This window comes from Astyanax mexicanus, chromosome 10, assembly GCF_023375975.1.
Source record: "Astyanax mexicanus isolate ESR-SI-001 chromosome 10, AstMex3_surface, whole genome shotgun sequence".
In the NCBI taxonomy this organism is placed as follows: Eukaryota; Metazoa; Chordata; class Actinopteri; order Characiformes; family Acestrorhamphidae; genus Astyanax; species Astyanax mexicanus.
The window spans coordinates 36595675-36614715 of NC_064417.1; the positions used below are offsets into that span (position 1 = coordinate 36595675).

The window sequence follows — 19041 nt, forward strand, 5'->3', positions numbered from 1 at the left end:
AGCTGGGAATGCTATGTAAAAAACACTCTAATCCACACCAATATTATTACATACATCTTAAGAACGTTCCTGGAATATTGTTTCTGTAATGTTACAGGCTGAACTTTTTTAAAAATGTTTCCAAATGGTCTTATATAGGTGTCTGTTAGCTGGGATACAAGAATTTAACAAAAGTACAGGTCATCAAATTAACTAATATTATTGGTCCCCATTCTTTTCTACCTTAAACCATTGTTAGAAAAAACACATTAAAACCTATAAGAACCTACCTATATGCACCTACAGTGCATAAAGAGATTTGATTTTTTAATTTAATGGTAAATTCTTCACAAAACACACACTACATGCATATAGATACCGGTGGCACAACACTGGCATTATGTATGGTGTCCTAAAGGTTCATAGAGTACTGTTCTGTTGGCATTACTTAGTATAAGATGTGTGTGCCTATGCACACCCCTGTCAGTAGTGTGTCCTCAAACCTTAAGACTAAGTTAAGTGTTGAGGAAATATTCCCGGGTGAAAATCTCTCTGCGCATTTTCGACGCAGTATTGACTCCACGCACATTAAGCTTTCACGCCATGCGCAGTGTATACGCTCGTAGTAGTCTATTGAGTTTACATTAGCTTGCTGCACCTTATTAATATTTCTACCTGTCCTGTTCAGCCGCCGTCTGTCTGAATGATCTGAAGCCCTGTAAACCCATGAGCTGTCAGACTGCACGCTTCTGTTTCAGAAGTATAGGGTTATTTACACAGTGTGAAAGGAGCTGTGGGGTTGAGAAGTCCTCACTGTTTACTGGCGTTAACCAGCTGAGCCTACAGAGGAGCTTCTCTCAGAGTAAAATGCCCAAAAAAGATAAAACGGTAGGATGAACTGCCAGTTTATGTGGATATATACATTCTTGAGCCTTTAAATCATAGAAATTATGTAACGTTCATTTCTGATGTTGTGCTGAGCATGTGTCCTTATTAAATCAGTTCAGCAAAAAACAAACATTTCCTCGTCTTCTGTTCTGAATCATAGTTTTAGTCACTAAGTAGCTAACTAGCTAACCACCTAAGCTAACCAGGTTAACTAATAGTTAACCTGGCTAGCTTAGCTCTCTAGATAGCTAGCTAGTTAGCTTAGCTAAACATTAGTCTGGTTTCAATTTAACAGTTAAATGCTTTTAAATAAGTTTTCCAATGGCGATTTAAGAAAATGTATGATATATACAGTACCAGTCAAAAGACACTTTATTCAAAATGATTCAACTAGCATTCGCTATGTAGCTAGCCGGACACTTTACCTTGTGTATTAACTAACAAGCTAGATAGCTAGTAAGTTAATACATGGAGATTTTTTTGTTTTGCTATAATATAAGCATATATTGTAGGTATATGTTGTTCTATAAACTACAAACAACAACATTTATCCCAAATTCCAAATAGAAATATTGTCATTTAAAAGCATTTATTTGCAAAAAATGTGAAAGGGCTGAAATAACAAAAAAGGTGCAGAGCTTTCAGACCTTAAATAATGCAAAGAAAACAAGTTTATATTCATAAAGTTTTAAGAGTTCAGAAATCAATATTTGGTGGAATAATTCTGTTTTTTAATCAGTTTTCATACATTTTTTTTCATGTTCTCCTCCACCAGACATACCCACTGCTTTAGGATAACTTTATGCCATTCCTGGTGCAACATTTCAAGCAGTTCAGCTTGGTTTGATGGCTTGTGATCATTCATCTTCTGCTTGATAGTCCAGATGTTTTCTATTTAGTAAAATCAAAGGAAAACAATTATTAAGTGGTCTCTTATCTTTTTATATATTATTTTTATTTAATTTTATCACAGTACCAGTCAAAAGTTTGGGCACATCTTATCCAACTGTCTATCTACCTTAGCTAACTGGCTGACGTTACTTTGCCTCATGTATTATCCTCATTTATTTATCCCATCAGAGTAAGAGCACTCAGAAGCAGCCGGAAACTCCAGCTGGTCCCGTTTCAACACTTAAAGACGGCCAGCTTGCAATTTCAATCCACGCTAAACCCGGAGCAAAACAAAATGCTGTTACAGGTTGGTTAGCTAATTTAAATTATCGCTATTTTTTACCTGTAGTCCTTGTCTAGTTAAATCCAGCTGAATCTATTTCACTGCCTTAATTCACATCTTTTGATGTGTTGGTGTGTTTTTAGATGTGTCCCCAGAAGCAGTGGGGGTCGCTATTGCTGCACCACCGTCTGAAGGAGAAGCCAACGCGGAGCTGGTGCGGTATTTATCCAAAGTGCTGGAGCTGAAGAAAAGTGAAATCGTGTTAGATAAGGTATATCTTACTGCATTACAGTGACCTGAAGTAGCCCGTCTATCATTAATAATATGGCTCGCCATGCAAATGTGTGTATTGACATTGTGTTTCATCATTTTACCTCATTTGTCTCAAAATAATGTTTTTTTTTATTTTATTTTACAGGGTAGTAAATCAAGAGACAAAATCATTAAAGTCTCTGCGTCTATTAGTAAAGAGGAGGTGCTGGAAAAACTGCAACGGGAAGCTGCTAGCTAAGGGCACTAAGACTGCTGGATTGTTCCCTCTTCTGTCCCTAAGCAATTGACACTGGAATCCTAAAGCAGCCTTTTACTCCTGGGGATTTATATCTGACTGTATAGTTCACATATTCCTGACCTCTTTGATTAGGAGGATATTATGTGTCGGATTACAGTTGGAGTGTGTAAATTGCCAAGAGCAAGACTTGGTATCCCTTAATGTATCAGTAACAGTCTTTATTTTGTGCCACACACATTTCTTTCCAGTGGGAATCGGTGAGTATACCTAAAGAAGTGTGATATGAGTAATGCACCGATTTAATGCATATCCTAGCTTTTGAGCTGTAGCAATATCTCTTGCTTCATTTTTCAAACTTATCATGCTGGATGGAATCAACATTCTGGGACATTTCAAGCTCTCCATGCTTTTGATATAATTACTGTATATCAGTGGCTCGATGCTTCTGTCTTTGAGTAATGTGTTTAATTAAGGATAGACCTAATGAGCATAGCTATTAGAGGATTTCCATTAAGAAATGCACCCACCACTAGATAACTTAATTTAAATTCCTTTTGGACTGTTCATTTCCACAACACCAAATAAAAGGGTTTTAATTGTTTCAAATTTAAATAATGGGAGTATGATTCAAGCTGGTTTTAGTAATTAAACATAATGGATTCATTTTAATATTTTATGATTTTTGTCTTGGGCATGTTTAAGGTGATAAGGATAAAGGCCTTAAATGTTCTTTTTTATTTCTTTGTTTTGTTTTGTTTTTTTTTTGTGAAATTTCAGTACAGTAATGTAATGTTTATCAATTCAGTAACATTATTTAAATTATAGGAGGGTTGGTTTTACATCAACCAGAACATAAAAATTACAGAGAACACCAATTTAATTTTTTTTATCACTCATAACCAGTGAGCACAAATAAAAATATGTTCCACTCCAATGACTGTATGTATCATATATATGCACACTTAAGCATACTTAAAACAAATGTGGCATCAATTAATAGTTTATATTTTACACTCTGCTTTAATTACATAATTAATTATGTTAATATATATTACAACATGATTTTGTTATCCTTCTTGAGAGATACTTGGGTGTCTATGAGTTAATAATGCAGACAGGAGACTGTAGCACTGTTTTCAGATTTGTTTTCAAATCAGTTTTCCAGTGAGGATGTAAGGAAAATGAATGATATGCAGCATATACAGTACAGGTACCTTCTCATTCAGTGTTTTTCTTTATTCCGTTATTTCATTTATTTTCTACATTGTAGAAAAATATTACATCAATAAGACATAAAAACATTAAAGAACACATATGGAATTATGTCGTAAACAAAAGAAATTTGGTACAACCCTGACCTAAACCCAACTGAGATGGGTGATTTGGAATAGGATGGAGCACAGCGAAAAGGAAAAGCAGCAACTATTATTATTTAGCACCTCCAGAAACTCCTTTAAGATGCTGAGAAAATCATTTCAGGTGACTCTACCTCATGCAGACACTAAGAAAATTCCAGTGTGCAAATCAGTCATCTAAATGTATCTAGATTGTAAAACATATTCTGGTTTGTTTAACACTTTTTGTGTACAAAATAGTTCCACATGTGTTTTAAGTATAGCTTAAATTTACAATGTAAAAAAAATTAAACAAAGAAAACACATTGAATGAGAAGACGTGTATCCAAACCTTTGACTGGTACTGTATGTATCATAATTTTTAATACACTGATGAACGTTATGAAAACTGTATTCATGCTGTCTGCACTACTGACAGGCTTCATACATCTCTCTATGGATGCAGAATAATGACACATCTGGATCCTATGAATGTGATTCATGTTAAAATTATGGTTACATCACCAAGCCATCAAACATCTCAAAAGGTGGGCCAATGGAATGACATCTAGACCGAGGTGTTCCTGCATTTAATAAAACTGAATTGAATTTGCAGGTTTAATTAATTTCTTGTCAATCAGAGAGTGACCTTTTACCAAACAGAAGTCTGTTAAGGTGGTTTGGGAAGGAAAGGCTGTTCTTGTTACTGTTCAGAATGAAGGAGAACATATTAAAAGAAATGAATCCATGATTTGTATTAGTAATAGATTAAATAATGTGTTTTCTAAATTAGGTAAACAATACAATTCAACAGTTGAGGGGCACATTGATTTATTTGTATATCTTAATGGTTCTGATAGTAGAATATAACTGACAGGCTTACGAGGACAGGTAGAGTAGATAATGTCCACGGTTTAGTTAATGTTGTGGTCAGTGGCAATTTGTTTTTAAATACACCAACAAATGCTCCACTGAAAAAAAATAAATAACATTTTATTTTTATTTCTGCAATTGGTTAAAATGCTTATGGCAGATGTCCGTGCTAGAACCAAAGAGAAACTTTCAGTTATATTATGTATTAATGTATAAAATATGATCATAAGTAATCATTTTTACATTTATAAAGCATGTGTTGATTAAAGCAGTTGAATATAAGTCACACATTAGATAGGAGTCTTTAGCCTGGTGCAGCTGTTGTCCTACAGACAGTGATTTGTGCTCTAATTTGTGCTGTCATAAAGACATACAGGCTGCTGTTCTAAGACTCTGAGAGTGATGTATGTGGCAGGATGGGTAGACCCCTTTCTGTAATTGAAGAGAGATGACTTTTTCAGTCTGAAATGGAAGATGTGTGGGAGGTGAGAATATTGTTCTGTGCTAAAGGTCTGTTTTTCCCAGATGCTCAGCTGTCAGCACTCATTCTTTTATTTTAACGGTGGTGTCAATAGGATGACTGTCGAAGTCTTGGTCTCAGATCTGAATCACTAGTTAAAGGATTTTATTTGGCAGCAGCTTGAATGGCTGTTCTTTCACTGTGTGGAAAAGCTTTTTAACTGGTTAATAAGGTACCCTTGTTGATTTATTGCAGGTGTAATATGTTCTTTGTTGGTTCTGTAAAAGTGTTTATATCTCTACAGAAATATTAAATAATTGAGAGCTTCACGTCAGTGTTTAGGTAAAGACTTTTGTTTTGTGAGAAAATGTGTATGTATAGTAAAAATGTAGGGTAGGAGAAGGTTTGGTTTTAGAGTCTAGGCTCTTTTTATTAAAATTGTTTTAACATTTACAATCAGTTATAGGACCTAGTATAAGATTTTGGGAGAAGGTTAGGATGTAAATGATTAGCAAAAAATGAGCCAGCCAACTGTGCTGTGCAACAAGGTGTCTAATATACAGCAAATAAAATACCACTTCAGATTCTGAATCAGTTTCTCTGATTTTGCTATTTATAGGTATATGTTTGAGTAAAATGAACATTGTTGTTTTATTCTATAAACTACGGACAGCATTTCTCTCAAATAAAAATATTGTAATTTAGAGCATTTATTACAAAAAAATGAGAAATGGCTGAAAAAACAAAAACAATGCAGAGCTTTCAGATCTTAAATAATACAAAAAAGCATGTTCATATTGAGTTCAGAAATCAATATTTTGTGGAATAACCCTGGTTTTTGGACAATGTTGTGTTTCTCCTGGTGCAAAAATTCAAGCAGTTCAGCTTGGTTTGATGGCTTATGATCATCCATTTTTAAGTGGCCTCCCTTTTTTTCCAGAGCTGTATTAGTGGTTACGAATCAGGTTTTGTGAGACACTTAGTGTTTTGGGCAAAGGTTTGAATTTAGGCCTTGAAGTTTAGAATCAGGTTTTGGGTTTAGGATTATATGTTGTCAGAGAGGTAGCAGCAGGGCTGTTCAGCACAATTTGGTGATTTTCTTATTCAAACACATCTGATTCAGTGGTGTGTTTTTGTAAGAACTGGCCAATGTGCGCTGAATTCAGGCCGATACACCATCTGGAATTTGGACAGCTCTGGGTTGAGATGGTTGATTAACTGATTAAGGTGATCTACCTCTAATAGCATCCTCAACATGACTGTTGAGCGGTGTGGAAGGTGTCTGGTGCATCATCATCAATATGTAAATGCAGGGAATCTTGTCTAGACTGGTTTAGAAAAGTAAAACATGCTTCCTGTTGTCTTTGCACGTTTTAACAGTAAGAAATTTATTTTTGGAAAAGAAGTTGATTACAAAATAGTTATGACTCAGACCCATATTTACTTTAGTGTCCTTGGTCTTTACTGAAACAAAAGAGACAAAATGCCCATATAATCTCCGCTTCATTTACCATCTGTTTTCTCTGCAGAACCAAAAGCCCTTTTGTTCTGGGTGTAGACTTCTGGTTCCATCCTGACTATTGCAGTAGGCATTTCTGTAGACAGGACTTGAGACGGACGCCCACGCAGAGCGAGCAGCTGGATGGAGCCTTTGGAGCACGTGCAGGCAGGCAGCAAGGCAGACACATGATAGGGAGGAATCTCAGTATCCCACAAAACAATCTTTAAGAGCTCTTTAAGGGTATGGCAGTGGGGATGTAACAGGGGAAGAAATAATGAGGGGTGTTTTCTCCCACACAAAACTGTCCCTTTATGGAAATTTAACTTTAAGAGTCAGAACACTCATTCAAAGATGCAGTAAATTATTACATCCACAGATACAGAGATATGTTAATATACACTTTAGCTACGTATCACATAACAACATATCGTCGCTGTTCAGTTAAAAACACTTATCTCCAAAACAGCACATTTACAGGAGAGAGAAAAAAACCTTGTAAACTTTCAATGGAAGTCATTGTAAAAAGAGTTTATTTCATCTCATTTTGAAGTATTTCTATTGGTCTGTTCATCAAGAAATTTTGGCACAGTGTAAGGGACAGTTTGTCTGTTCAAAGTATGTAGTAAACTAAAAATCGTCAAAAAATGTAAATAAGTGTTTTTCATAGGACAGCGACGATATTAAGCAATAGTTTTGGACAGAATACATATTTACACAAGTTTCCTCCTACCCAGTGCAATCAATCAGACTAGATTAAAAATGCATCAAAGATGAACCATTTACCATTTCTAAAAACAAGGTTCTTTAGACAGAAGAAACCAAAAATAGTATGAAGTATCTGTCTGTGTAAAGTATTGTAAAGAGTAGTGAACAAGTAAAGTAGTGTACAGAGATTTGTGGGTTTGCCTGTAGATCCAAACGCTAGTGGTCATTCTGAAGCCTGAATTTGGCTGTAATCTTGTCCATTTTTTTATAGCAGCCCCATAAGTAAGTCTATTTGAGATTACTTAAGAAGCTGACGTATCTTGAGGCGAGTGTGTGATGATTTATACATTGCAATTTGCAGTGAACGGGTGGGTGTATAGGGTTTTACTTTTCAGCTTCATTAGCCTTGCAGCTTGAGTGTAAAACAAAAGGAAACTTTAGAAAACAAATATGTCTTCTGTAATTGACTTCATTTGGGGAACATTGTGTCATTTTTTCTTCTTCACCTTGAGCAGCATCAGCTCTGAGGCGTTGTGGACTGACGGCTCAGCGGGTATTACACTGTCTCAACACAGACTTTGCTGCAGATCTGCAGAGCCTGATGTCACACGGCTTCAATGACCAGCCTAGAAAGCTCAGTGATCATTAAAATGAGAGCTTTGAAGAAATTCTTCTGTGATCTTATAAACGTTATCGCTCGTCCTTCCTCTTTAATCATGGCAATCCTCCGAACACGGGCAGTTTTTCTGAGCCAATGAAAGCCATCTATTTGCATCTTGCAAAGCTGCTTAAGATTGAAAAAAGAAAAACTTTAGTGGGGCCTGCGAGTGAGGCCTGCGATCGCTGACATGAACACAAACACAGAAAGGATGGCAGCTTAAGTCCTGGAGCAGCGATGTGATCTAATTTGCTGGAAGCCCCTTGTCATTGAGGGTGAGCTGCCTGTCAGGATGAGAAACTGGGCTGATGTTGGAGAGAGCTGTCAGTGACATGGCTTTTAAATTTTGCAAGCTGTGCACACCGAGGGCTGCTTTGCCTTGTGTCGTCTTCAGGCCTGCTACAGGATGAGCAGCATCTCTCCTGTGGCTTGTAAACATGCACACAGCTTAAACCCTGAGAGACATCACCAGAGAGTCTAGACTGCAAAAGATTTACTGCTCTTCAAGCTGCTGTTTAATGCTAGACCTTTAACCCTTAATAGCCTGAGCCCTGGAAGGTAGAGCAGTGGAACGATTTTCTCTGGAGTGAAAAGCTTCATTCATTAACATGGGATGAGGCAAAGTGTTGATTGTAATCCAGAAATAATCATCCAACATCAGGAATTGGCTGGACTAAGGATATGTTCAGACAGAAATCCAAGTAGATGAGATGGTGAGATGACTCTGCACTTATTGTTATTTTCGAGTGATTAAATCAGATTTGCACAGCTGTGGTAACATCAGTAACTACTCATCTTTGCCATTCTTTTTTTGATCCTCGCATTTCTGTCATTTTGGCTTCGATCAGGTCATTGTTTGAAGCATTGTAAGTGAAATCTGCTTTAAGCTCTGATCTGAACAAATCTTAAATCACATTTCAAACAATCACCAAAGTGGGGTTCATGTGCATTCCCCATGTTTGAGTAAAATGAACATTTTTGTTTTATTCTATAAACTACAGACAACATTTCTCCCAAATTCCAAATAAAAATATTATCATTTAGAGCATTTATTTGCAGAAAACTAAAAATAGCTGAAATAACAAAAAAGATGCAGAGCTTTCAGACCTCAAATAATGCAAAGAAAACAAGTTCATATTTCTAAAGTTTTAAGAGTTCAGAAATCAGTATTTGGTGGAACAACCCTGGTTTTTAATCACAGTTTTCATCCATCTTGGCATGTTCTCCTCCACCAGTCTTACACACTGCTTTTGGATAACTTTATGCCACTCTTGGTGGCAAAATTCAACCAGTTCAGCTTAGTTTGATGGATTGTGATCATCCATCTTCCTTTTGATTATATTCCAGAGGTTTTCAATTTGGTCAAATCAAAGAAACTCTTTTTAAGTGGTCTCTTATTTTTTTCCAGAGCTGTAGATGTGCCTAAAATCGGATTTGGTTTAGCTGTCTGAATCTAATTGTTTTGTGGCTGAATTAAATTTGTGTAAAGTGGTAAATAGTGTAAAACCCATAACTCCATAAATGTTATGAAGTAAACAATGCTGATGTGAGGTTAGACAGTAACTCAACAGTTGGTTTTTGTAGTCAAAATAATGGGTGAAGAAGAAATAATCAGGTGACAAGGCCTGAGAGACAAGAGAAGTAAAATCTCTGTGGACAGCTTGGCAGTACACGTGTAAGTTATGAGGTGCTATCTTGAGTAAGAGAGGTTTCTCAATGTAAGGCAACTTGAACTATTAGAGTTCAAGCATGACTGATCGTGGGTGCCATATGAATAAAACATATCCACATTCAATGCAGGAGACACACGTACATGTTCTGCATATCAGTGCAGCATTCTTTAGCTTCCATGGGACATGGCAAGATTAAACAAAGTCAAGGACCTGATACTATACAAACATGGTGTATAATACATAAAAAAGATTTTTCAAAGCAGAGCAGGGTTAGCAGTTTGATTAAGAGCTGGCTAACAATTAAAATCATCTGCCTGTTCAGGCCAGTGTCGTCACATGAAATACACCCTACAGCAAGCAATTCTGTTCAATTTCACACCTCGTACCACAGTTACACCACCCTGTAATTAATATCGCATTCTTCTTCAATGCCTCAAATTATATTTGACTTTTTTCCTCAAGTGTTTGTAATCTGAGCTTCTGGCCCGACTCCAAAGCAGCTTTGTCACCTTTGATGTTATTGACGTTTCTGTTGAAGGGGTCACTAGATTTTAATTAGACATTAAACACAATGAATTTGCCTGAGCTGTAATAGGTGCCCTGTCCTGCTCTTCATTAAGCCAGGCAGCCTTGTGATATTGCCCTCTGATCAATAGTGAAATTGAAAAGATTGATTCTCTTCCTCTGCACTGGGCTTAATTGCAACTCTCACCATTGAGGTGACAGCAGAAATACTGAAGTAAGCCAGAGGTGCTGAACTGAATGCAGAAGAAGACATCTGCTCTAATTAATGTGACAAACAGCTGGATAAAACATTGTGCAAGTGTGGAAGTATCTGCATTAGGACCTGCTTTTCTGGTCAGAAACATCATGCAGGGCCTTCCTGAGGAGATAACAACTTGATGTCTTTTTTCTGCAACACTGATTGTGACGCGAAGATGAATTAATAGTCTGTAAACCATTTCACCTGCTTGAGCGAGTCTTTTCATGGTGACTTGGCTAATGCAGGCCTAATAACGCAGCCCTTCATTACACCAGCTTAACCTGCTGAATTAAAGAATCGAGTGGATGACTCCAGTAAGCCCAGGAAAGGGATGTGGGTGTGGACTGGTTGACAGCAAATGTGATGGTTTTTAGTGTGGAACGCATTGAGGGTCGCGAGCAACTTTGGTTAGATTAGTGAACACACTTGCAAGAATGGGATGACGGTGAGGTTTAGGTGAGTGGGGCTGTATTTGGGGAGGGTGAGGCAGCACATGGCTGGATGCTTTGCTGACTTTCCAATTTTTCCTTTTTTTTTTTTGGAAGGTTTCAAAACGTGGGCAGACATAAGCGGATCCCGAGGAAACAAATAGGAACCAAATCATGCCCCATAGCAAGACTGAACGTGGCAGGGGAACAAGGGTAAGATTTAAGATTTTAAACCCCTTAACTCAACAGTCATTGCAGGGCTATATATAGCTAGAGGTTTGCACACTGCAATGGCTTTGATAATGCTCTGTTTCCTGGGCTTTAGGCATATTTCTAAGTATGTGGTTCTACTTTAACTGTGAATAAGAGTCTCCTGTCTTGTTGGTTGGAATGTTTCTTTTGAAACATCTGTTGCTCACATCGGTGACACTTTGTCTATTATGTGAGTGTATGTCTCCTTTATAGACATATTTTAGGCCTCAGTTTTGTATTGTTGTGAACATGTTTTGTTTCAGATTAAGTGCCTCTTTAATACATTGGAAGTCAAAAAGAATAAATATATTTGTTTTAATCAGTACTTTGCCATCTGACTTCTTTAGTGTTAATATGGTATTCTATATATAAAAAAGACCACCATAAGATGATGGCAGGCCAGGTTGTGAACCCAAACTGTATTTGGTTGTTGAACATTTTCAGCTAAGCATAGACACTGACATGCACATCTAGTATCAGGTAGACCCTCTCATCTTTGCCAGAGGCCCACTACAGTATTATCAGTGAACTTGACAATGATGGTAGAGCTGCTAGTGGCCACACAGTCATACGTGTACAGACAGTACAACAATGGGCTCAGGACAAAACCCCTGGGGGGCTCCAGTGCTAAGGGTGAGGATGAGTGTGAGTTTTTTGCCTTCCCAGAGATCCAGTGACACGGGGATGGATGAGCTCCCAGATCCAACTTATTGGTGAGTTTAAAGATAAATATATATGTAAATTATGAGCTGTAGTAAACAAACACTGTCAGTGACTGCAGCTAAAGGAACCTCTCAGGTCTAAAACCGACCTCTGAGGACAGATACAACAAAACTGTGTATCCACAGATGGGCTACACCCTGGGTGTCCAATCTTATCTGCAAAGGGCCCCAGGTTCTCATTCCAAACAAGCTGCAGCACACCTGATCCACACCTGATTAATCAGTTGGTCAGGTGTCCTCCTGCTTTGTCATAATAAAAAACCTGCAGCCACACTGGACCTTTGGAGATAAGATTGAACACCCCTGGGCCAGCAAGGTAGAGCTAGATGTTGCCTGATGCAGTTATTCCTGTGGCTGAGAATGGTCCAGGTCCACCACTTTAATACACATTTTTTTCAAATGTTTGTGGACACCTCTACTAATGAATGCTATTATCCACTTTGAATTGCATTCACTGCTGACACAGATGTGCAAATGCACGCAGACACACACACAGCTTTTGTTGACCTCATAGACTCTAAAGCAGATGAACATAAGCATATTGGCACCAAACCTTATAATAAGCATGGGTTGGAGGGGTATAAAGCCCCCCAAAACTGAGTTGTGGAATAATGAAACTTTGTTCCTCTTGAATGAAGGAGCTCTGTCCAGTACTTTTGGGATGAATTGAGCATTAGCTGGGGTGGTGGTCATCGAGTATCCTGACCTCATTAACTTTCTAAATGCATTCAAATCCTAATAGCAATGCTTTACAATCCACCATCTTTAGCACTAAATCCAGGTTCTCTTTTGGATCTTATGATAGTTGGTTTTAAGTATGGATGCATTTAGATGAGGACTTTCATTCTGCCTTTGTTATGGAGCAACACTCTGCCTCAGCTGCTTTTATGATGATCTGGGGATCCACCAAAAATGACAGTCGGTTATCACTTGTAGTGATAGGAGGGATGCTAACAGTAGGTAACAGGGCTTCCAGTTGTACAGCTTTCCCCGAAAAACGTCTTCCTTCGCTCTAATATTGTAATTATTTGCATAAATCAGCAGTACATTCACACACACAGTCAGGTTTAATAATATATTTTTATTTTTCATCTAATTTTCAGCAATATCAACATTAACAAAAAAATCCTGAATGCACAATAGATTATTGAACCAGCTTTATTAATATGTATAAACAGAGTTCTTCCATGCTTGTTTAGAAAGGCCAGTGTCCAGCACAGTTCTGTGATTTCCCTACTCAAACACACCCACTAAACCTGCCAATTAACAGATGAGTTGAATCAGGTGTGTTTAAACAGGGAAACCACCAAACTGTGATGGACTTGGCCCTCTGGTACAGCAACTGAATCTTCGTATAGAGGCCCTTTGAACCTTCAAAAGGTTCTTTACACCTTGCACTGAAATTTTCTTTTGGAATGAAAAGGGGTCCTTTTATCACCTTTTTTTTTAAAGAATGTAAAACATTTCATTGGAAGAGGCAAACCATAGACGGTAAAATGTGTAATGATGCAGACTGCATATTATTAGGTTTGATGCAGTTTTCACTTCTGCGTTTCTGCAGGTGATTTTTTTTGATAATCTAAGTTTTAAAAATGTCTTGATTATATAGAGCTGTACAATAAGCGCGGGTTAGTTTGCCACAAAAAAATATAAGCTTTATTTAAAAGCAAAGCATGCAGTTGATTTGTAAATCTGTTTAGTTTTCAGTTTGAGACAGTATATCAGTGTTTGATTGCTCTCACAAAATCCTGAATCTTCAAAATAGCAACAAATAGAAGAAGGAAAAAACTCCCTAACTTTTAGTGGAAGTCATTGTATAAAGTCATGTTGGAGTATTTGTAAGGAGAAACTGCCAGTTTTACATTATGTAGAAAAAGTCAAAAACAGCAAAATAGAATTACAAAATTTTGGTTCAACAAATATTGATTATTTAATTTTAAGCCTCTAAAACTTATAAGGATAAGAGAAATCTTTTCAATTTAACAATTACACTTCTTTTACAAAAATGTTTATTTTTGGAATCAAAAGTGGTACTTTGTCATTCGTCATTATTAAAAAAAACAACAAACAAACATTGTAGCACCCTTAAGTTTAAGAGTACATCCAATGTAAAGCTCATTATTTTGTGGTCACTATCACATTCAACTTTTACTCTTTGTAACACCTTAGTGTACATTCGTTTTACTAAAGAATTTTCTGCTCCTAAGACAAATATAATGCGATCTGCAGGTCTCCTTACATAATACTATATTATTCACATTTGATGTTTTTTTTAAATGTGTAACATTAAAGTACATACATGTACTAATGAATCCAAAACTCCAATATACGTCTGTAATTAATTAGGAAAATGTTTTCTTATGATCTCTATGAGTAATGAGGGGATCTGTTAGAGCTGAGCTGAGATTCTCAGCTGGATCAGGTGGGCTTGCTTGATTCACGGCGAGCCTGCAGAGACGAGCTGACAGGTTTAGTGCACTAAGACAATGGGGTGTTAGAGCAGACAGCAATAATGAAGGATTCAGTTTTCATCTGATGTCAGCATGTTCTATTGCCTGTTTTTAATTGAACTTTCTGAGCATTTGGGCTCAAGGGACGGGCGCTCCTCTTTACCCTGAATAGCAACGGACACATTTTGCTGTCTGTTCATATTATGTGGGAATGATTTAGGACTAGAGAGAGCATCTCTCATAGTTTTACCCAGAATTTTCAAGACCCTTTTGGGAAATTACAAACAAGTAGTTTATTTCTTTTTTTGTGTGTTTACAACTAAAACTCCTGCTTAAGTGCATTTTTCCTGTCACCCACTTTAGCTTTTTTTTTTCGTACGGAAATGAATTATTGGGAGAAATGAATTTGCCTGTGTGAGTATGCCTAATCTGTGAGGCGTATTACCCTGATTTGCTGCAAACGTGAAATGTTGTTGGGCAGAAATCATTTGATCTTCCGACACACAAGTGGCCTATCAAATCCTGCTTCAAAATCATTTCCTCCGTATGTGACGTCACCACTGGGTGAAGATATTAGCCTATTACACTCGGCCATGAAAAAAAAGCCCCCTATCTAGAAAGTAATTTTTCCTCCAATAAATCCCCATTCAGATTGGAGCAAGGCTTAGCCCAGTCTAGACGTGTCTAAATGGTGGGGTGTGAACAGTTGCAGAGGGCGCAGACGCTTCCTGCTCTTTCTCTTTAGTTCCTCTCCGAGGAGGCTGCGCAGCTTCTCTTCAAAATATGAAGCGATGACTGCATTTGTATTCATATGGACGCAGCTTAGGCGCTCTCAAGAGAAAATTAATAATGTCACAATGACTTTATTAATCTTCATGCTCTCACACCACATTAAAAGAAGAGTTTATTAAATTTGGGACTGCTTTGATGATGTTGGCACCTTTATACAGTCGTGTAATGTGTTTTTTATGTGTTTTTCATTATTATTAAATGAACAATTAAAAGCAAGAAAAAAAGTAGGAACACTTTAAAAATAATTAAAAAACATGTTTTATTAAATTTTGTGGTGTAGTTAAAAAATTATACTTCTAAAAACTCCTATGAAGCAATGATATATTAAGGATTGTAACTCTTAACAGTTATGTCTCGAGCTCCTCTGTAACAGTGTACAATGGAAGAAACACAGGCCTATTATTTAAGAAAACAGTTTAATAAGAATGGAACACAAAATGAAGTATAATGCAGACAAGTGGAGGAGCCGACGTATGTGCATCATTTTAACATTCTGCAACTTTTTGTACGATCAGAGTGTGATTTGATACTTTGCTTTATTGTGATTACTATGCCATAACTTTCTAAAGGTCTATACTACACAGAAAATTTGAGGGGAAACAGACCAGGCTACTAAAGTTAATTTAACTGGCAAAACCTTAGAACTAGTGTATTTAAATCTCTGTGTAAATCAAAAGCCTCATCTACTATGGCTTTATGCAGTTCTGATATAACCTATCATTTACTGTAGTAAGTGACAGAATGCTGACTGGTTTGAGAATCGATATGTTCTTCTCCAGCAGGAGGTGTTTCAGTTCAATCTCAATCTCATTTTACCAGCTTTGACTAAGACCCTCAATAGAGGGCTGGGTTTGTGTTTTTTTTGGGCTCGAATATAATGAGTCAATAATGATTCTGGAATTGGCTCATTTTCCAGCTTCCAAACTTTCCAAACTCTGATTATTCAGCTACATCAAGAAAATTACAATTTGACATTCTATGGCCCCTTTAAAACATTTCTTTTTGGAACTGAACTAACTGAACACAGTTCTACACTCTACAGAGCTCCAACCACAGTGTATTAGTTAAAGTCACAGTATGCTGTTTTAACACATCCGCTTGAGTGTATGTTGTTGTGTAATGCCTTTCTTTTGAACAGTGTTTCTCAGTTATCATTAGTCAAAGGACGCAGTGTGAGGTGTTACCAGCCTAATTAATGCACCAACAGGACCCCTGCCCGATTGTACCCTGCAGTGCATCTGACTCATAAAAACAACACAACAAGTGTGTATTTGCGTTTGGAATGGGAAATGATAACATGCTGTGTCAAACTGTACATGATTATTTGGGCTACTAAAATAGATCAAGGGCATCCTTCATTATTTTTGACTTCATCTTCTGGTGAAAAGGGGCAGTGACGTTTTCACACTTCACAATTTCAGGTCACACTTTTTCTTTTTTTTCAATAAGTTCAGTTATTAGGCAGAGTATTTGCATCATATTTAAACTCACTGATTCTGTTTGAATACAAATGAAATTTCCAAAGGCTTCACTCTGAAAATGATATTAAATGTGCTTCAGGCTCTGAAGAGCTTCAAAGAACTGAAGGAGCACTTCTCCCTGGAGAGGGAGCTCAAATCTGATCCCCAAGTGTCCTTTAGGACATCCAGGATATGCACTCAGCATGACAACCTGCATAAAGTCGTCACTGCTAATCTACATTCTATCTACATAACCTTTAGTTAAAAATATTCATGCATGACTTCCTCTAAGGTATATTAAACAAGCGAATGAAAAAGTGGATGTGTATAAAAGATGGCCTACATTACTACGTCTAAAATAGCTATACTCTCTCCTCCCACTGGCATAATGATGAATATATTCAAAGATTAACAGACAGTGATTTTAATATCAACTCCTAGATATATCTACAATATTAATTTGCGATCAAAATAACAATAACCAGATGCTTTACTTACAAAGACATCTCCAGTAAATACATTCTTACAGTGTGCAGTCCAGATTGAAGTCAAAATAAACTTGATAGGCTTTCAACATAAAAAATACACTCATCATCGACAAAAAAGAAGATGCACCCAAATGCAATTGTCATACAGGAATGAAAATCAGTGGGTGACTTTGATATGGTGAGACATCCAAATGATTCCAGGGGGACCTTAGTGCTGTACCTGACTTACTATATATGGTTGTCCAGTTGTTCTTGCTTTCTAATTTGACTTGTGTTGTTGTGTTGTTAGAATCCTTTAAAAGTTAACTTTTACCTCAGAGAACAGTTAAAAGTAATTTGAGCTGTTGGTAGAGTTATTGACAAATCAACAGCTGCACAACGCAGAATTACATGCACACATTGTGACAACTCGCAAAACTGTAGAAGTGTTGCACCAGAGTGTCGTGGAGTGACACCAAATGACAGGAAGTGATATTCAGTGACTAGGCCTTGAAATTTGAATGGGGAGGGGCCAAGATTGGTTTATTATCACGTATCATGTCCAAAAAGGCTAGTGGTCAAATGCATTTTATTTGTTCATATACAGTACATTCATTCCAGCATTTCAGACCTGTAACACTTATGATTAGGATTATTAATGATGTGATTTTAAACAGTTGGCTAAGCAGAAGCGGCACTTGCTAAAGGAATGCTAGAGAAATATTTTTAAGACAATGCTCCTCAAAGGAAGATTGGAAGGGATTTGCACAAGAACTCAGCAGCAACTTTGATGCCAGGCTGTCATGGTAAAGAGCTGTGTAAGTACACTTTTGTGATGCAACATGCATAAAATGCAGAAAAGTATTAGTACACTCTCCCCAGAAGCACATCTTTTTCAGGTATGTGCATCCATTTTTTTTATCAACAAGACAATGCAAAAACCCACGCTGCACACATTACTAAGGCATGGCTGTGTAAGAAAAGGTTAAGGCACAGTCCAGAGAAACCAAAAAATGTCTAGAGAAGTCCAGAGCTGTATCACAGTATAATTACTGTTTGCTAATTAGTTTAGCTGGCATTTAACCAGACCCAGTGTGACTCACAGCAAATATTATTCTAAAATATTCAAACAGTGATACATTTACATGTCCTACAGCAGTACAGTACCCATGCTTTTCATTTTCTTTTTAAAGCAATTTTCTCCCAGTTTAGCATACCAATTAACCCACCCACTCACTAGGACTTTTGCAATATTCCCGGCACTAAGAGGGTGAGGACAATATGCCTTCTCTAATATAAAGCCAAATACAGACTCTTGTGCAGCATCATTTGTGAGCTTTCATAAAATCTAGTTATATGGATCGTAAAACATTTAATTAAAGCATTTGAATTGTTAAATAGTTGGAACAGAAAATAAAAGGAGCTAGTTTTATCTCCAGCACTAACCCAGCACTCTTTCATTCTGTAAATAAGGTCAGATGAACAAACACACTTTCACACACTGTCCTGTGATGCTCTCAGGATGTTCAGTTTGCATCACTTAGGGAATTCATAAATTAAAAAGAAGAACAGAGTGCTATAAGGAACACATCTTTTAAAGAGTATGTGTCAAGAGTCACACTGTTATCCTACATAAACAGATAGAACCAAATGATCTGATCGTTAGGGCTGCAACGGTTATTAGATATAATCGACAATGTCGATTATTTAAATTTATCGACTACAAATTAAATTGTCGATTACTCGTTAATTTGTAACGTTACCACATTACACAAAGTGCTGGGGACAGAACGCAATAGGAAATGAGTAAATGGCTCACTCACACAGTTTACACTCAACTTAGTCTGTGTCTCCAAAAGTGCCACATCACAATAGATTACATGTTTAATCACAAAATATCCGTAATTCCCATGTTTAAAAAACATCTAGACATTAATATGCCTTTTAAATC

The 19041-nt window shown here is 37.0% G+C and overlaps 1 protein-coding gene across 1 annotated transcript; it reads left to right on the forward strand.

The window, feature by feature from the left end:
- The first annotated feature begins 565 nt into the window (after window positions 1-565).
- Window positions 566-4634, forward strand: c10h15orf40 (chromosome 10 C15orf40 homolog). The gene is made up of 4 exons (XM_022684132.2): window positions 566-867; window positions 1948-2065; window positions 2185-2312; window positions 2460-4634. The coding sequence occupies exons 1-4, from the start codon at window positions 706-708 to the stop codon at window positions 2550-2552; spliced, it is 501 nt and encodes a 166-aa protein (XP_022539853.2). The 5' UTR covers window positions 566-705; the 3' UTR covers window positions 2553-4634.
- Window positions 4635-19041: the final 14407 nt, after the last annotated feature.